The sequence below is a fragment of the Acomys minous genome (genome assembly GCF_964271855.1).
Source record: "Acomys minous genome assembly, chromosome: 16".
Classification (NCBI taxonomy): domain Eukaryota; kingdom Metazoa; phylum Chordata; class Mammalia; order Rodentia; family Muridae; genus Acomys; species Acomys minous.
In genome coordinates, this window is record NC_140498.1 from 73083616 (window position 1) to 73103595 (window position 19980).

Sequence of the window (19980 nt, forward strand, 5' to 3'; positions counted from 1 at the left end):
ACGGTCGGTGACGGGGTTGGCACTTCTGGTCAGCTGTGACTAGGAAGAGGGTGACTCATCTGTCCAGGAAAATGCCCAGGGGTGAGGGGGATAGAGTGTCACCCAGCTGAGCACTTGGCAGCAGTTTCTCTAGCTAATACGATGAGGGAGGGGGCGCTTTCTAATTAACAGATTCATTTCAATAAAGCGCACTTGAGCCCTGAGGGCCTTACAGTCCTCATAGCCACAGTGCTTGCCAATGGCTCCCCTACTACTCTCCTGCCCACTGGCTCCAGAGACTTTCCCATGGCGGCCAGACCTCTTTCTGTGGGATTTCAGAGCTGGGAGGGCTTCAGATGGGCTACCAGCCTCCACTAATCTCACCGTCCCCCAATGGAAGGTATTCACGGGGTGCCAGGAGTGAGCCACGGCCTCGGGGAATACTACGTTCGTGGTGGAGTGGTCAGTCGCTCACACTGTGGCCACAGAGAGTAAGGGAGTGGGACAGGACATGATGTCCCAGCCCAGGCCCCATGGCAAGATGTGCTCTGCCCTCTCCACAGGGACAGCGAGGAAGACACAGGGCTGTCCTGTGCGCGGGGAGGCTGCCTGGCCAGCCGTGTGACCTCCTGCAGCTGTGAGCTCCTGACAGACGGTAGGTGGGGTAGAGCCGGCTGGAGTCATGGGGACTGTGTTGGAGTGTAGCTGAGAGACACACTTCTCCCTTATTTCCTCTGCAGCAGACATGTCCCGGCCCCCAGAGATGACGACGGCGACAGCAGTGGGTGCTGTGGTGACAGCTCCACACAGCCGAGTCCGTGACACCGTCGGAGAGTCCTTGGCTCATGTCCCCCTGGAGACTTTCCTTCAAACCCTGGAGTCTTCAGGTGGCGGTGTCAGTGACAGCAATAACACAGGTACCACTGGGGTCCCTGCTCCCTCTACAGGGACCCATGTGGAACCTCAGAAGTCATGACACTTCAACCAATTGAGTCTATAGTGGTTCTGGCTTTTCTAAGCCAGAATGGGTACCTGGCCTTTCTCACTGTGCCTTGTTTTTATGGAGTCTCATAGGCTGAAGGGGGAGGGGGGGAAGGGGGTCAGGGGGCGGAGCACACACTTGAAATCAGCACTCAGGAGGCTGAAGCAAGATGATCTGCATGGGTTCAAGGCTAGCCTGGGCTACATAGTGAGACATACATAGCAAAAAGAAGAAAGAGAAAGAGACAGACAGAGAAAGGAAGGGAGGGAAGGAGGGAGGGCGTTCATATAGACAGAGGCCCAAAAAGCGGGTTTGGTGGCACAAGCCTGTAATCCCGGCACTTAGGTTGTAGTGACAGGAGTTCAAGGTCATCCTTGGCTGGATAGTAAGAGGTCAACAAGATAGCCTGCAAGATGCCCTTTCTCAAAGAAAAAAGAAAAAGACAAAGGTCTGGAGAGGTAACCACTGGTTATAGTGGTCGCTGCTCTTCCAGGGGGACCTGAGTTTGGTTTCCAGCACCCATGTCGGGCAGCTCACATCTGCCTGTAACCCCAGCTCCAAGGGATCCGATGCCGTCTTCTGTCCTCTCCCGGCACCCACACGCACATGTGCACACACAGACACACAAACACACAAACATGTGAAACGAAATGAAAGGACCTAAGGGAACCAGTGTGGGGAAAGCGGTTGGTTGCAGAGCTGCCGGTACTCCCTCCCTATGCCTCAGTTTACCCCAAGGTTCACTGCTGACGCTCAATCAGCTCCGTCTGATATTATTCAAATGGCAGTTTACCCAAACCAACAAAGATGCGGCTTCCCCATCTCTCATTAATGCATTTGTCTTCCTTCCGTCCTTCTGTCCTCCTGTCCCTTGTGCTATCACACACAGGGGACGAAGGAGCCGAGCTGGACACCGATGCTGAGCCTGAGCTGGAACTCTCCGACTACCCCTGGTTTCATGGGACGTTGTCCCGGGTGAAGGCCGCTCAGCTGGTGCTGGCCGGTGGGCCCCGAAGCCATGGTCTCTTTGTGATCCGCCAAAGCGAGACTCGGCCTGGGGAGTGTGTGCTGACCTTCAACTTCCAGGGCAAGGCCAAGGCAAGTGCGTGTGTGGGTGCAGTGGGGGAGGCTGGGAAGAGCAGCCCGTCCTGGGGGAGGTGGGTTGAGGCCTCCCCCAGGCCTAGGTCCTAAGGCTCATCACCTGCTGGTAAACAAGGCCACTCAAAAAGCAAGTCTTGGGCTGGAGAGAAGGCTCAGAGGTTAAGAGCACTGACTGTTCTTCCAGAGATCCTGAGTTCAATTCCCAGCAACCACATGGTGGCTCACGACCTTCTATAATGAGATCTGGTGTCCTATTCTGGCCTGCAGGTGTACATGCAAGCAGAGCATTGTATACATAATAAATAGACAAATCTTTAAAAAAAAAAAAAAAGCCAGTCTCTGGGAAGTTACCTTTGCCGCCATATGTGCATGCCTATAGTCCTAGCACTTCAGAAGTTCAGGCAGAAGGATTGCTGTGAGTATGAAACAGATTGGGCTACATCACAAGACCCTGACTCAAAAATCTAAAGGCCAAGTCAGGCGGTGGTGGCTCATGCTTTTAATTCCAACACTCCAGAGGCAGAGGCAGGGGGATTTCTGAGTCTACAGAGTTCCAGGACAGCCAGGGATGTAAAGAGAAACTCTGTCTCAAAAAACAAAAAGGGAATCCAAAGATGGAGGTTCTCTCCCATGACCTGTCTGCCCCTCCACTTGGGTATCTTGCTTTCTTCTGAGGCACCGTTGTAACCCTAACCCTGATGCTTACAACCTATATAAAATATCTGTCATGGATTCTCAATAAACAACAACAAAGATCCCCGAATCAGGACTTGGTGATGCATATCTGTAACCCCAGCACCCAGGTAGTACACACAGGAGTTTCAGGAGTTCAAGGTCATCCGTGGCTACATACTGAATTCAAACCCAGCCTGTGTTACATGAGACCCTGTCTCAAAAACACAACAACAACAGAAATCAAACAAATAAGGGGCTGGCAGGAATGCTCAGCAGGTAAGGGCACTTACAGCCAAACTTCAGGGCCTGAGTTTGATTCCCAGGACCTACATGATGAACTCTTTTGTTTGTTTGTTTGTTTGTTTGTTTTGTTTATGTTTTTGTTTTTTGAGACAGAGTTTCTCTGTGTAGCCTTGGCTGTCCTGGCTGTCCTCGAACTCACAGAGATCTGCCTGCCTCTGCCTTCCCAAGTGCTGGGATTAAAGGCATGCGCCACCATACCCAGCTGAGAACTGACTCTTACAAGTTGTCCTCTGGCCTCCAAAATGCGCACACAAAAACAAACAAACAAATCAACAAATGTTATTTTTAAAAAATCAATAAAATTGAAAAAGAGGGCAAAGGTCAAGCAGTTTGGGGCCTGACAGTGTGACCGGAACGTGCAGGAAACACAGTGCCCTGCCCGCACTCACCCCATGTTCCCGACAAGGAAGAAGTAGACCCCAGTCTTAGATCTTCCCAGGGCATCTTTCCCAGCAGCCCCCAGAGCACCCCAAGGGTCTGACCTGCAGCTGAAGGTCACAGCTACCCTCAATTCCAACTGGACCTCCAGCAGCCCTCAGGCCTGCTATTTGGCGGTTCTGGCCCAGCTGTGTGTATGTGGAGGAGGTTGAGTCTCCCCAGGGACGCCCCTTGTCAGTTCCTCTGACACCCAGGTGCTTAATGTCACTCCTAGTGCCTAGGTGCCTGACCCTAGAGGGCTTATCTCACCCATACATGGCCAAGCTTGGAGCTAGGACGGTGCCCTGTCCACCAGGGCCCCTGGAGGGGCGGGGGAGGCAGGGCAGGCATGAGACAACATTTAACCTGCACTCTTCTAGCCAGCCGGCTACTGTCTCAGAGTCAGCAGAGCAGGGCTGCCACCAGCGACGTGTGGCCTGCTACTAAAGCCTATGGGTCTAAATAAAGCTCCTTATGCTGAGCCCCCTGCCTCAGGTAAACTCAGGAGGCCCAGAGAGGAGCCAGTCATTGCTAAGAGGCACATGCCACCACCCCCATGCCGCTGGGCTACATGAGACCCTCTCTTAGAGACAAAACAAATATTCAAAAAGAAAGATTGGTTTGCCGGCAGTGGTGATGCGCAGCGCACGTGCCTTTAGCTCCAGCGCTTGGGAGGCAGAGGCAGGCAGGTCTCTGTGAGCTCAAGGCCAGCCTGGTGGGTGGCAGGGTAGGGGCCAGGACAGCCAGGACTACACACAGAGAAACCCTGTCTTTTAAAAAAAAACAAAACAAAACAGACAGACAGATTGATTCTAGTGTGGGAGCAGATGTCTGCAGCCCTCACTCCCAGCCTTGCTCTGTTGTGCCCATCACTGATACCTACCCCAGGTGTGACCCACCCCCAGAAAGAGCTCAGTGTCAGGCCCCCTAGGATGACACAGTCCCATAGTGTCAATGGAACTGGTAAGATAGTCCTCCAGCAACTCCCACGGGCGCTTGCAGAGCAGGTAGCCAGCCCAGGACCCCGCCACTGACCGTCCCCACCTGTGCCTCACTGACCGTCCCCACCTGTGCCTCACTGACCGTCCCCACCTGTGCCTACAGCACCTCCGCCTGTCTCTGAACGGCCACGGCCAGTGCCATGTCCAGCATCTGTGGTTCCAGTCTGTGTTTGATATGCTCCGGCACTTCCACACCCACCCCATACCCTTGGAGTCAGGAGGATCCGCTGACATCACCCTAAGAAGCTATGTGCGAGCCCAGGGCCCACCTCCTGGTAAGATGCCACTGTGATGGAGTTTGGTCTATGGCTCAGTTGATAGCAGGTTTGTCTAGTATATTTGAGGCCTGGGTTTGGTCCCCGATACCTCATAAACTGGATGGTGGTGGTGGTGGAGGTGGTGGTGGTGGAGGTGGTGGTGGTGGAGGTGGTGGTGGAGGTGGAGGTGGTGGAGGTGCACTCCTGTAATCCTAGCCCACCGGAGGTAAAGGCAGGAGGGTCAGGATAGTAAGACCATTCTCTGCCATACAGTGACTTAAAGGCCATAGACTATGTTAGACAGGGGCTCACAACCCTTCATGTGGACATTTGGGGTGGGTTCCATAAGCCCTGCAAGGTTGGAGCTCAGCACCCAGCTTTTGCGGGTTGCACTGGTAGGATGCCTAGCCCAGCCTGGAAAGGCTGTGTACACTGTCAACTGACTCCCGGGAAGGGCTGGACCACATCATCCCTCCCTTGGTTCCCCCACGCCTCTCGACGCTGGCCCGCTTTGAAGGCTGGAGTTCAGGTGCCCAGGGCCGGATGCTGAGCAACGTGGCCTCTCATTGCAGACCCAGTACCAGCTGCCAGCACGGCTGCGCCAGTCCCCTCCTGCTGGACAGAGCCAGCTGGCCAGCACTACTTCTCCAGCCTGGCCACTGCCACCTGCCCACCCACCTCACCCTCCAATGGCGCTGGAGCATCGTCGTCATCCGGCTCATCATCCTCAGCCACGTCCATGCCCCCGCGCCCGGCTGAGGGGCCACTCAGTGTGCGCAGCCGCAGCAACAGCGCAGAGCACTTGCTAGAGGCTTCCTCCGCCGGAGCCACCGAGGAGCCCACAGAGGCCACGCTGGGCCGCGCTCGCGCTGTGGAGAACCAGTACTCCTTTTACTAGGTGCTGCGCCTATTATGCATGGGTGCCACGCACATCACAGCAGGCCAAGAACACCTGTGGTCTGTCCTGCCCACCAACAGCCTAACTAGCCCATGATGGTCAGCAACACCTAACAATGGCTGGACACAGTGCCCAAAACAGCTGGCCAGCTAGCCACTTCAGACCCCAGGGGCCCACTGTGACCATCTATGGCAGCCCAAAGCTACATCCATGGTCGATCAAGCCCATGACAGCCCTCCAATAATTTCAAGCCCCACCCACTGGTGGTTGGCCACGCCCATCAGCAGCTATTTCAATAAGGTCCATCAAATCTGTGGCAGGCAGCTCACTGACAACTAGCCACGTTTGGTGACTTCAGGCCCTGGCCACTAATGGTTGGTTACTCCCACAACCCCGCAGTGGCACAACCTACCCACTGGCTGCCTGCTTTGCCCAAGGGCAGCAAGGCATGCCTGCCCATGGTCTTACGGATGAAGGCCCACCCACTGATTCCTAAGGACCTCAGGCCCTGCCCACCAGTGTTGGGTCACATGCCCAATAGCCTGACCAGGCTGTGATCAGCTCAGCCACTCCCATGAAGCGGGCCTACCAGTGGTCCTCCTAGCCCAGGACAGCCTGCCACACCCACCAGCCTCAGCCCACCGCTGGGAGGAGAAGCCAAGCTCTTCAGTGAAGACAAGCATTATTAAAGAGCCTGTTTTAGGGACTACACCCTGCCCTCCTGTTGTCATTCTACTTGGCTATCGCCACGGGGAAGGAAATGGTCCCTCAGGAGCTGGAATTGCCACACAGCCACTCACAAAGAGCAGGGAGGGGGCGGGGCGGGGGCAGCAGGGACTGAAGAGAGGATTTAAGTGTAACTGAAAAAGAAAGGTAATTTGAAGAATGAAACGAGCTGGAACCGGGTGGCCTGGTGGTACACGCCTTTAATCCCAGCACTCGGGAGGCAGAGGCAGGCGGATAGCTGTGAGTTCGAGGCCAGCCTGGTCTACAAAGCGAGTCCAGGACAGCCAAGGCTACACAGAGAAACCCTGTCTCGAAAAACCAAACAAACAAACAAACAAACAAACAAACCAGATCTGGAGACCGGGCTCAATTGGTAGAGTGTGACATGCAAGGCTGCACGGCTTCCTGGGTTCCATCCCCAGCACCCCCGTAAACAGGATGTGGTAGTGCATGCCTGGCATTCCAGAAGGAGGAAAAAGGAGGATCAGATGTTCAAACCCATTCTCAGCTAAATGGCAAAGTTGAGGCCGGCCTGACCAACAGGGCAGGGATGGGAGAGGAGACGCTCGCGGAAGCCGTGATGGGTGGCTTGTATGCCACGGTGAGGAGCTGAGTCCTGGGTAGGACAGTAAGGGTGTCATTGGGCAAGTCAACCAAGGCCTTCCAGGGTGGACTGGGTGCCGGGACAGAATTCCCCACCTTAGCCTGTTAGGGGGATTGAGTAATAGGAGACACTGGGTGTCCCAGCCCTGATTGCAGATGACTCAGAAGTGGCCTCTAGGGGCCTCCCATGTCCACCCACAAGTGGAGCCACAGCTGATGTCCCCAGCTTGCTCACATGGTCATGTCTGAGGAAAAACCCTCATCCCGCGGAGCCATGGCTTATCTCTCCTTCTGCAGACAGACCCGAAGAAGTAGGGTCCCCCTGCCCTTCCAGGGCCTGAGCCAGCGATGGACATCACAGACCCCCAAACAGCCAAAAACTCCAGAGTAGCAGCTGAGGCACCCACAGCTGCTTTCCCATAAGGGGTGAGTGAGTACCCTGGGGCGGCCCCTAGGGCTTTGCTGTCACAGCTGCCAGGAAGTGACAGTGCATACTGCTAAGCACAGGCAAGGAGGAGTGCAAGCACGGTGCTAAGTCAGCTTTCAACGCCTGCGTTTGGTCGTGGCTTGAGCCCGGCGGCACTGAGCCAATGACAAGCCTCCATCTTGCCTGGAGAGAAGAAGGGGTGTGGAGCAAACGTGTGGAGGATTGGAGCCTAGAATATAACAGAGCGAGAGAGGGTGCCTGCCTGAGAGAGAGCAGTAAAGGGCCAGGGTTAGAGAGCTCAGTGGTAGAGCCCCTGCCTAGAATCCCCCAGTGAGAGGCTGGGGTGTGGCTCAGTGGTAGAGCACCTGCCTAGAATCCCCCAGTGAGAGGCTGGGGTGTGGTCAGTGGTAGAGCACCTGCCTAGAATCCCCCAGTGAGGGGCTGGGGTGTGGCTCAGTGATAAAGCACCTGCCTAGAATCCCCCAGTGAGGGGCTGGGGTGTGGCTCAGAGGTAGAGCCCCTGCCTAGAATCCCCCAGTGAGGGGCTGGGATGTGGTTCAGTGGTAGAGCCCCTGCCTAGAATCCCCCAGTGAGGGGCTGGGGTGTGGCTCAGTGGTAGGGCCCCTGCCTAGAATCCCCCAGTGAGGGGCTGGGGTGTGGTTCAGTGGTAGAGCCCCTGCCTAGAATCCCCCAGTGAGGGGCTGGGGTGTGGCTCAGTGGTAGAGCCCCTGCCTAGAATCCCCCAGTGAGGGGCTGGGGTGTGGCTCAGTGGTAGGGCCCCTGCCTAGAATCCCCCAGTGAGGGGCTGGGGTGTGGCTCAGTGGTAGAGCACCTGCCTAGAATCCCCCAGTGAGGGGCTGGGGTGTGGCTCAGAGAGCACTAGCATGTGCAATGTGCTGGGTTTGAGCCCCAATGCTGTAAAAAGAAGAGAAAGAAGGGACAAGTCCAGGCCCTTTTTCCTGTGGCCTTTTCCCCCTCCAAGATTTATTTTTATTTAAGTATATGTGAGTAGGGGTGGTTATGTTCATATGTCTAGGACCAGAAGATGGAATCAAATTCCCTGGGGCTGGAGTCACTGCTGGTTATGGGGCACCTGCTTGGGTGTCGGGGACTGAACTCAGGTCCTCCTCAAGAGCTGGAGCCTCTGTCTCTGTCTCTGTCTCTCTCTGTGTGTCTCTGTCTCTGTCTGTCTCTGCCTCTCTCTCTGTCTCACTCTGTCTGTCTCTCTGTCTCTGTCTGTCTCTGTCTCTCTCCATCTCTCTCTCTCCCTCCATATCTCTCTATGTCTCTGTCTCTGTCTCTGTCTCTCTCCAGCCCCCTGTGGTGTCCTTAGGAGTCAGCAGAAAGAGGACAAGCCGTAACAGACTCACTCTAACGTAGTGTGACACCAAGGCAAAGACAGGCCCTTATGCCTGTCACTCACAGTACTGCTTTCAGGGGCCCCAAGCAGTGGCACAGCTGGCAGGGCCATCTCTACGGTGTCTTCATTTGCCCCTCAATGAGCATTTCAGATCCCTGGATGTGTGCCAGGCAAGGCCCATGGGACAACTGGGCAGCCAGCCAGACCAAGCCATTGCAGCATGGTGGTCAACCACAGAGGGCGGGGCTGAGCCCTGGGACCACATGTGCTCCGCCTAATGGTACTGGCTTTGGGGGGGGAGGGGGAGGCTCTGCAAGTTCAAGGGGCAGCAGGTGGAGAGGGCCCCAAATGCCAAGCCAGAGAGTTTAGTTTGAAAGAAAATGCGATCAGAGTGTCTGTGCCCAGTAGAAATGGGAGCTGACGTCAGGGGATGTAGTTCAGTTGGGAGAAGGCTTTGCCTACCGCACACAAAGCCTTGGGTTCCACCCACAGCAGCCAGCAAAGGCCTGTAGTCTCACACTCGGAACTGGAAGCAGGAAGATCACAAGTTCAGGGTTACCCTCAACTGCATAGTGAGTTTGAGGCTAGCCTGGATACCTCAGATGTATCTCAGAAAGGAGAGAGCTAGTGAGCAAGGATTAAGAGTCAGGGCAAGGGGGTTGAGAGAGAGAGAAAGAATAAGTCAAGCATATACGTAATTGGAACACTCAAAAGGCAAAAAGATCACAGGTTCAAAGCCAGCCTGGGCTACTTATCTGCAGGCTGTATGGGGGCAGGGGGCAATGCTTGAAAATGACCAAGTGCTTAAGAGTACTGGTTGCTTTCCCAGAGGATCCAGGTTTGATTTCCAGCACCCCCATGGCCAGTCACAACCTTCTCTTAACTTCAGTTCCAGGGGATCTGGTGCCCTCTTCTGGCTCACTCAGGTACTGCATGCATGTGGTGCACAAACACACGCAGGCAGGCAAAATACACATAAAATTAAAATAAGTATTTTTAAGCTGGGTCTGTAATTCCAGCACTTGGGGTGGCAGAGGCAGGTGATCTCTGGCACCAGCCTCATTGTCTATCAGCAGGAGACCAGATCATGACAGTCTGGTGCACACGTGAAATGGGAAGACTGCTCGTCTGTAAAGAGAAATAGAATCAAAAACTGCAGGAAAAAAAAACCCACACACACATGCTCCCCCTCATACATGGATCCTAGCCTGTAGCTGACACGTGTGAACAAGCACACATGTGAGTAGAGTGAGCGCCGTGTGAGCACACAGTGAGGAAGACAAGAGAAGGGGACATGAGGTGGTGAGGGCCCATGGGAGGCAAGGGAAGCACACAGGGTCAGGAAACAGCGCAGGAAGCTAATTGCTCTTCTGATTTTGAATCTGTCACGGATTTTATTTTTAAGTTAATTCACCTTATTTTATGTGCATTGGTGTTTTGCCTGCATGGATGTCTATATGAGGCTGTCAAATCTTGGAGTCACTGACAGTTGTGAGCTGCCATGTAGGTGCTGGGATTTGAACCTGGGTCCTCAAGAGATGCAGCCAGTGCATCTTAACCACTGAGCCAATTCTCCAGCCCCCAAATGATTTGGGTTTTTGGGTCTTGGGTTTTTTTTGTTTTTTGTTTTCGTTTGGTTTTGGTTTTTTGTTTTGTTTTTGTTTTTTGTTTTGCTTTTGTATGTGCAGTAAATAAATGCATTAAATGTAATTCTTGGTCAAAGTGTAGTACCCAAGGTTCACTGCGTAGCCCTGGCTGGGCTATAACTCAGAGATCTGCTGCTTTGTTAATCAAGCTGCTTGTTCTTTACAATAAAGTGATTTTATTTATTTATTTATTTATTTTTGTTTTTTTGAGACAAGGTCTCTCTGTGTTAGCCTTGCCTGTCCTGGACTCACTTTGTAGACCAGGCTGGCCTCGAACTCACAGCGATCCGCCTGCCTCTGCCTCCCGAGTGCTGGGATTAAAGGCGTGCACCACCACGCCCGGCTCAATAAAGTGATTTTTATACATTAAAAAAAAAAAACAAATGAAAGAAAAAAGGAAACCGGTGAGGGGCTGTGAGGCTCTGAGGGAGTTGAGGGGGGAGGCAGTTGTTGCTTAATGGTTACCAGGCTTCTGCCTGGGGCGATGAGAGGGTTTTGAAATGGCCAGCGGTGACTGTTACACAACACCATGAATGTCATTAATGTAAGAGGCTGTACTGTCCTCTTCTGTCTCTGGGGACACGTGCCTAGGCCCTTGGTAGGTGCCTGAAAGCCTGGACCTCGATATAACATATATTTCCTATACATACACACATATGATAAATTTTAACTTATAAGTCATGAGTAACGAGGGCTGACAAGATGGTTCAGTGGGTGAAGGTGCTTGCTGCCAAACCCAGTGACCTGAGTTCGGTCCCCGGGACCCACATGGTAGAAGAAGAAAGCTGGCTCCTATTGTTCTCTGTCCTCCACAGATTCCCTGTGGCACAAGGGCACTCCTCTCTAAATAAATTAAACATAATAAAAGTTTAATTAGGCACAATGAGAGATTAGCAGTTATTAAAAATAAAATAGAAAATAGCATATTGTTATAATAAAACTTAGTCTCTCTGTCTCTCTCCCCTCCCTCCCTCCCTCCCTCCCTCTCTCCCTCCCTCCCTCCCTCCCTCCCTCCTTCCCTCTTTCCCCAGACAGGGTCTTAGGTAGCCCAGGGTGGCCTCAGACTCACTGTGTAGCTGAGAATGACTTCCATGTAGGCTTCTTTCTGCCTCTACCTCCCAAGAACTGAGGTGGCAGGTATGCCCACCCCGTTCCTGCCACAGCGCGGGTCTCCTATGCAGACTCACAACCAAATGAGGCAGAATCACACCGCAGGGGATCCCACCTCAGACTATCACTCAGAACAAGCTGGGCAGTGGTGGCACACGCCTGTAATCCCAGCACTCGGGAGGCGGAGGCAGGTGGATCTCTGTGAGTTCCAGGACAGCCTGGTCTACAAAGTGAGTCCAAGACAGCCAGAGCTACTCAGAGAAACCCTGTTTCAAAAAACCAAAAACTACACCGGGCGGTGGTGGCGCACGCCTTTAATCCCAGCACTCGGGAGGCAGAGGCAGGCAGATCGCTGTGAGTTCAAGGCCAGCCTGGTCTACAAAGGGAGTCCAGGACAGGCAAGGCTACACAGAGAAATCTTGTCTCCAAAAACCAAAACAAAACAAAAACTAAAAAAGTAGTTTTAGACCCATTCTTTGTTTCTGGATTTTTGTTATTGTTGTTGTTATTATTATTTATTCATGTGTGGATGTGTGGGCCACACATGCCATGTTGTGCTTATCAGAAGCTGCAGGCATCAGTTTTCTCCTTCCTTCTGGGATAAAACCTAAGTCATCAACCCTGGCAGCAAGCACCTTTAGTCACTGAGCCATCTTGCTGGCCCCGTAATTTCCCGTAACCACATTTGACTGTGGGTGATGAAAAACTACAGGGTGAAATCTCAGGTGGTGAGCATAGGTGTCTAGTACGTACTTTCACTTTATTATTATTGGTTTTGGGGTTCTTATTTTTGTTGTTTTATGTGGTAGGGTCTCACTTTATCCCAAGCAGATCTGTAACCCACTCTGTAACTGTGGCTAGCCTCAGGCTGGCGGCGATCCTCCTGCTGCGGCTGCCCCAGCTCTAAGGTCACAGTCATGAACCTCGTAACCTCTCTTGACGTCTCTCTCGGTTTTTGGAGACATGGTTTCTCTGTGTAGCCTTGACTGTCCAGGAACTCATTTTGTAGACCAGGCTGGCCTCAAACTCACAGAGGTCCTCCTGCCTCTGCCTCCTGAGTGCCAAGATCAAAGGCGTGCGCCACCACCGCACAGCTACAACTTCCTTTCTATGATTTGATTTATGCCATCTGTATACACGGATCAGTGTGCTCGTGTGTGTGTGTGTGTGTGTGTGTGTGTGTGTGTGTGTGTGTGTTGTGTGTGTGTGTGTGTGTGTGTCCATCAGTGTTTGCAGATGATGACAGAGGCCAGAGTAGAGTAACCTGACATCCCTTGGAGCTGGAGTTAAGGGAATCTGTGAGTCATCTGATGTGGACGGTAGAATCTGAACTCAGGTCCTCGTGATTGAGCCGCAAGAGATCTTGGCCCTGAGTCATCTCTACAGCCCCTGTTGCACACTTTTCAATGACTAAAAGAAATCTAGGAACAATTATACACCGCAGCCCCAGCTGCTATGACAAGGCTGAGGCAGGAAATCCCAGCACTTAGGGAGTTGGAAGGAGTTCAAGGTCAGTCCCCGTTGCATAGAAAATTTGGACCTGGACCTGATGAAAACCTCTCTTGAAGAAGCAAACAACAAAAACCTAGTTGGGGACAAAGATAAAAAAGACGATAGATATTTTCACCGTAAGTGACACAATCAAGGAGACAGTTGAGAACGCAAGCACTGGCTCATTCAGCCATCATGACGCTAAAGCTGAAGGCTCTGGAGGTTCGGGCTATAGCCTGAGCTGTGTGTCAAGATCTTGTCTCAAAACAGGAAGGAAATAAAGGGAAATACTTTACAGCGAGAAGTTCCAGAGCCAAGTGAACAAGTACAGGACTCAACAAGGAAGGATGCAGGCTGATCTGGCACCCAGCTTGCTTCAAGCACTAACAGTGAAAGAATGCAAAGACTAGGCATGTAGCTCAACAGTACAGCACCTGCCTAGAATCCCCCAGTGAGGGGCTGGGGTGTGGCTCAGGGGTAAAGCCCCTGCCTAGAATCCCCCAGTGAGAGGCTGGGGTGTGGCTCAGGGGTAGAGCCCCTGCCTAGAATCCCCCAGTGAGAGGCTGGGGTGTGGCTCAGTGGTACAGCACCTGCCTAGAATCCCCCAGTGAGAGGCTGGGGTGTGGCTCAGGGGTAGAGCACCTGCCTAGAATCCCCCAGAACAGATGAGCACTTGGAGAAGAGGAAGGAGAACTGTGATCAGGCTGATCTGCTTTAATATGCTTTAATATGCTGGCGAGCTAGACACAGTCCTGCAGCCTAGGAAGAGCACTACGCTCTGTCTCATGTCTGAAAAAGCTAAGGTCACCAGTGAAGTCAAGATAGGAAGGGCTACATTGGGAGAGGATCTTGAGGGTTCCATCACCAGATGTTCCTCAGGGAGACCCAGCATGGCATCCCTGAAGGACCGAGCAAGTCCTAGCAAGTCAGGAAGTCAGCTCTAGTGTTTAGTGGGAGCGGGACCCAGGACTGAACAAGGTGCCATCTCACACCTTTCCATCCTCCCTTCTGCCCCTAGCCAGTAAGGGTGCAGGGAAGGAAGAGAAGTGAGAAGTCTTAATCCTTGTAAGGGAACCGTTTCCCCTGACACACCCTGGCCACCACACAAGTCTATTGCCTTTAAGGACGGAGCTTAACCTTGGGAGGCCTGAGGCTAGGCAGAGAGCTCTGGCTTTCCAGAGGGCAGAAAACCTCCCAGGATCCTCCTCTCTTCCAGGAAGGTTCCCACCCCTTGTCCTCATTAGTGTCTGCTTGCCCTCCCTCCCTCCCCCCAACTCCTCCACCCCCCCACCGACCCCGTCTGTCTGTCTGTCTGTCTGTCTGTCTCTGTCTGTCTGTCTGTCTGTCTCTCATTTTGAGACAGAGCCTCACGTAGCCTAGGCTGACCTTGAACTCACTATGTATCTGGGCATGACCTTGAACTTCTACCTCCCTAGTGCCGGGTTCCGGGCCTGGCCCCTCACACAGGTTCTTCCTCATGACCGTCCTCCTGGGGATCTTATTTCTGTCCTTTATGTAAACAACAAAACAGCCTGAATCTAAAAAGAGCTGATTATTTCATCATTGTTTGCTGGACACCCTTGAATGACTCTGAGTCACAAATGGATCTGAGGGTTGGTGCGTGGTGCACCCGTGTATCCCCGGCACTTAGGCGGCTGAGACAATAGGGTCATGAGTTCCAGGACAGCCTGAGCTACATTAAACACAGACACAAATTCCCCATCTTTCGTGACATTCTGTCCATTTTAAGGCACTGTCTACATGAAAGCCATCACAAGAGGGGGTCTCTAGATCTTCTGGCTCCTCAACTATGAAGCCAAATGAATCCTTTTTTCTCCCTCTTACTGGCCCCACTTTCTTTCTTGGTTTGTGTTTTTGTTTCTTTTTTTTTTTCCCCCTCTCAAGACAGGGTTTCTCTGTGTAGCCTTGGCTGTCTTAGACTCACTTTGTAGACCAGACTGGCCTCAAACTCACGGTGCTCCCACATGCCTCTGCCTCCCAAGTGCTGAGATTAGAGGAGTGTGTCAAATCACCATGCCCGGCTTGTTTGATTTTGAGAGGCCATCTCATATAGCCAAGACTGTCTTTGAACTCCCTTATCATCCTGTTTTGACATCCCCAGTGCTGGGATTATAATAATATGCCACCACTCAGGCTGGAGAGACAGCTCAGAGCACTGGCTGCTCTTCCAGAGGTCCTGAGTTCAATTCCCAGCAACCACATGGTGGAGCCCTCTTCTGGCCTGCTGGCTCACATGTGGACAGAACACTGTATAAATAATTGAATCTTTTTTTTAAGCAACCCCCCCCCCCCCGGTGTGTGTGTGTGTGTGTGTGTGTGTGTGTGTGTGTGTGTGTGTGACAGTACACAAATACACAGAAGAAAATTTCTGGAAGTCAGGTCTCTCTTCCCACAGTGTACAGCCTAGGGATTGAATTCAGTTTAACAATCTTGGCAGCAAGTATTTTTACATTAAACCATCTTGCCGGCTCGCCTCCTCCTTTTCTTTGTAAAGCGCTCCCTCTTTCTCTCTCTCTCTCTCTCTCTCTCTCTCTCTCTCTCTGTCTCTCTCTGTCTCTCTGTCTCTCTCTGTCTCTGTCTCTCTGTCTCTCTCTGTCTGTCTCTCTCTGTCTCTCTGTCTCTCTGTCTCTCTCTGTCTGTCTGTCTCTCTCTCTCTCTCTCCCTCTCTCTCTCTACCCCCACAGGAGTGTGTTTGAAGGGCTCCTACAAGCCAAAACTGCAACAAACTAGACTAACATGGAATAATGACAGCAATAAATGAAAACAGCAAATGTACTTCAGTCTAATGAAAAGAAAACTATCAAGCCTAGCCCCCCAGGGATACAGCGCAAACCTCCCGACCAGCACTCCTCACTGCTGTCCAAGGAATTACAATCTAGGAGCATCGGAGAAACCATCACAGCTAAGAACTAAAGGATGAGGCAGTGAACTTTCAGGCAGTATCTTGATGCCCTTTCAGGTCAGAGCACGCCCATCACAATGCACCTAGGATAAAGGCTTGTCCACTGTGGTCCATGCATAAACTCTCTATGATGTTAATCTTTTATTTATTTATTTATTTATTTATTTATTTTGAGAAAAGGTCTCTCTGTGTTAGCCTTGGCTGTCCTGGACTCACTTTGTAGACCAGGCTGGCCTTGAACTCATAGCAATCTACCTGCCTCTGCCTCCCAAGTGCTGGGATTAGAGGCGTGCGCCACCACACCTAGCCATGATGTGAATTTTTATAATGTACTGGGGTATGTTTTGCTCATTCTCCTCCTATTTTCCTTTCAGTGCTGGGAATGGAACCCAGGGCCTAGCATGTGGTACTGCATGCACTATGCCTCTGAGCCAGCCCCAGCTCCTCACTGGGGGATTCTAGGCAGGTGCTCTACCACTGAGCCACACCCCAGCCCCTCACTGGGGGATTCTAGGCAGCTGCTCTATCACTGAGCCACACCCACAGACCCTCACTGGGGAATTCTAGGCAGGTGCTCTACCACTGAGCCACACCCACAGCCCCTCACTGGGGGATTCTAGGCAGGTGCTCTACCACTGAGCCACACCCCAGCCCCTCACTGGGGGATTCTAGGCAGGGGCTCTACCACTGAGCCACATCCACAGACCCTCACTGGGGGATTCTAGGCAGGTGCTTTACCACTGAGCCACACTCATAGCCCCTCACAGGGGGATTCTAGGCAAGTATTCTGGTAGAGGCTGGGTGTGTAGCTCAGTGGTAGAGTACCTGCCTAGTCTCCTGCATTGGGGACATTTATACAGTGGTACAGCATTTATATAACATCTGTGAGACTCCTGGGTTCAACCCCTGGTACTAACAAAAAACAAAAAGTAGACACACACAAATGCACACGCCCCCTCACAGCTCCAATAATAGAGCAGAGATGCCCCACCCCTGGGCCCCCGTCTCATGTCTCATAATGTCCCGACCACACGTCAACTTCTGCTTTCTGCAGTTTTGACCTGTCCCTGGGGACAGACCTACATGAAGCTGAATGACAAGAGGGAGATCAATGATGTATAACTGGCTCGTGTTTGCCCCTGGGACGCTGACAAAGGAGAGATGAAGGCAGCTGGCTGCAAGGGAGGAAGTAGAGCTCAGAACATAGAGTTTAGCCAAGGCACGGGGTTGCCTAGTGCTGTTAGAAGGCTGAATTAGAACATAGCGCAGGGGGGCTGGAGGGTTCACGTAGCAGGTGAGCTCATGGGCTGTTGGAGAGGAGAGGACCCAAGTTCAGTTCCAAGCATCCATGTCTGGAGGCTCGCAGCTGCCTGCTGTAGGTTCCAGCTTCAGGGAACCTGACACCCGTGGCCTCTGCTGGCACCTGCACTCACGTGTGCATCTCTGCACAGAGACACAGAGACACATAGTTAATAATGTCTAGCTATTTTGCCTGCATAGGTGTTTATGGATCAGAAAAGGGCGCCGTATCCCCTGGAACTGAAGTAACAGATATTGCGAGTCAACATGCGGATGCTTGGAACTGAGCAGTTAGTGCTCTTAACTGCTGAGCCACCGTCTCTCCAGCCCCTGATGGGTTTTAAATGCTTTTTCCACTGGTGATTCTATCTTTCGGCGCTTCGGATCCAGAGCAGATCCCAGGACTTCCCTAGGTGGCACTTTCCCTGCTGTTTTGCTCTAAAGCAGGCCAGGCCTCAGAGTGGAAAACCCTAGAAGGGAGCATCGGAAGACACACTAGCCTTGCAGCCAAGCACGTCTGAAATGTTTATCACCAGTCGCCTCCACCACAGGCTCCCTTCCAGGCCGGGCACACGACTTCCTTCTACTCCTCACTGCCTTTCGTTTTATTATTTTTGAGACGGTGTCTCTTGTAGTTCCGGCTGGCCCAAAGCTCACTTTGTGGCTAAGGTTGGCCTTGACTTCCTGATCCCTCTGAACCTACTTCCCAACTGCTGGGATTCCAGGGTGCACCAACACTCCTTGGCCTCCTCACATTTAGACCTTACTCACTGGGTTCCCTGGTCTCAGTTTTCAGCCGCCGGCAGCATTGTGTGGATGGATTTCCAGGGCCAGCGGGGGTCTGGGTGACACTTTACCGCCCTCTGGTGGTCGTATGTAGTATTCTAGGCCCAAATCCTGCGAGGCATCCAGGGATGAAGAAAAGGTGGCCTGGCACCATGGAACATAATCTCAAATCTGACTTCTGCCTTGAGGGGGTACCATGTAAAAAGCCTTCCCGGGATCTCAACCCATCCACAATGACTTTTGTCATGACTCACGCCCTCCATGAGTCTGTGATCCTGAGCCAAGCAGCTTGCCTGTGAGTGTCAATTCCTTCTCTGTTTAGTCAGGATTGGAGGAGAAAAGGAGGAGGAGGGTCCAATTCCAGTACTGTAAATAATAATATTATTATTTAAAAATATAATTAGAGAATTGGCCCCACTCCCTAATGACATCTCGTCCTAAATAAAAGCACGCTTACTGAAACCCTCCCCCAAATCACCTTCTAGAATCTGAAACCCCTTAGCAACCCTTCCTAACACCCACTTCCTGCGAACAACCATAATCCCAATTGCTCAGAGGGATTAAACGTGCCTGCCACCATGACCAGCGCCCCTTAATTTTTTCAGACAGGGTCTTGAGATGTAGCCCCAGCTGGCTTTGAACTCCCTGTCCCTCCGCCTCTGTCTCCTAAATACTCAGATCACAGGTGTGTGCTGCTGTGCTCAGACGGATGTTTTTCTTTTTTTATTGCTGGTTTTTTGGTGCCCCTGGGGATTATTAGAACGTAGGCTTGCGCCTTTAGGCACTCTCCCGTGGCCTGAGTCAGGCATGCCTCCCAGCAGCCCTCTCTGGGGCAGAGTTCAGAATCAGTCAGTGCTGTGAGTTGGCAGCTCTTGATTTATGGCATCTTGCTGTTCTGTGCGTTTTGTCACATTCAGTGTGCTGTGCTGAACTGAATCACATGCTGTGAAACTTTCTGCTGCCCCTAAAGGGTTACAAAAAAACAAAACAAAAAAAGACCCATCTTTTGTTCTGGGAATTTGGCAACTCCTCAGGGGGACTTACTGCACGATTATTCTGTTTTCTGAAGAGGCCACCCACCACACGGCATCTTTTATTATCGGGGTACCCCGGTGCCTCACACATGGCCATCCAGACTGTCCACTGCCGGACAGCCTCAATCCCGTCCTTCTCCACTACTGTGGAAATTATAGTCACCTCCAAGTGAAGGCCTTGAAGTTAATTCCTGGCCAGCTCCTGGCTGCAGTGGCAGCTTTCTTTATTCTAAGACAGACTCCAGTCGGGCGTGGTGGCGCAGGCCTTTAATCCCAGCACTTGGGAGGCAGAGGCAGGCCGATCGTTGTGAGTTCGAGGCCAGCCTGATCTACAAAGGGAGTCTAAGTAAGCCAAGGCTACACTGAGAAACCCAGTCTCGAAAAACCAAGAAAGAAAGACAGACTCATACATTCAGCCTCGACTGGCGGCACTGTACTTTCAGAGTGTTCAAGGAGATCCGGTCTGTCCCAAGAGTTGTTATGTTTTTGTGCTGTCTTACAAAAAGAGATTATAAGTTGGGTGTGGGAGGCAGGCAAGCAGATGTTTGTGAGTTCGAGGCCAGCCTGAGCTACCAAAAATAAACAAACAAACAAAATCTATGACACTGGGTGACGGGGGGGGGGGGTAAGAAGCAAGAAGCTAGATATAATAACTCTCTGAAACAAAGCCCAGGAGCAAGCGAAACCGGAGGGAGGTGCTGAGGGCCACGAGTACGCGGCACGAACCCCTTGGAGACCTGAGAGGTCGCCTGGAGCCAGGCCACTCATCACGAAAGGCCGCCTTTTTCCGTAGGGATGTGAGAGTCGGGCGGCCCTGATTTGTTTTGAAACAGGAAATGAAAGAAAGGTGATATGCTCTAAATAAGCCACACCGGCCTCGCGATCATGAATATTCAACAAGCTGCTAAGGCTTGTGGCGCCGCCTCTTACCTCCGTAAAGCCAGTGCGCACGCGCCGCCGGA

The 19980-nt window shown here is 52.2% G+C and overlaps 1 protein-coding gene and 1 long non-coding RNA gene across 7 annotated transcripts in view; one reads left to right on the top strand and one right to left on the bottom strand.

Annotated features, from left to right (window-relative positions):
* SH2B2 (SH2B adaptor protein 2) overlaps positions 1 to 6686 on the top strand; it is a 32804-nt gene extending 26118 nt beyond the window's left edge. For 5 of the 6 annotated variants that reach the window (XM_084764605.1, XM_084764608.1, XM_084764606.1 and 2 more), the window contains 5 exons: positions 543 to 634; positions 720 to 896; positions 1851 to 2059; positions 4562 to 4733; positions 5288 to 6686. In XM_084764605.1, the coding sequence (XP_084620731.1) occupies positions 543 to 634; positions 720 to 896; positions 1851 to 2059; positions 4562 to 4733; positions 5288 to 5613 (976 nt within the window). In that variant the 3' untranslated portion in view covers positions 5614 to 6686. The remainder of the gene's footprint in view (positions 1 to 542; positions 635 to 719; positions 897 to 1850; positions 2060 to 4561; positions 4734 to 5287) is intronic. The other variant, XM_084764607.1, reaches the window with a different exon arrangement.
* Positions 6687 to 8034: 1348 nt separating this feature from the next.
* On the bottom strand, positions 8035 to 19466 carry LOC311587633. Its single transcript, XR_014775922.1, has 3 exons — positions 19182 to 19466; positions 17970 to 18350; positions 8035 to 9857 (listed from the first exon to the last, which is right to left on the bottom strand). It is a non-coding gene; the product is annotated as an uncharacterized lncRNA (long non-coding RNA).
* Between the last annotated feature and the right edge of the window lie 514 nt (positions 19467 to 19980).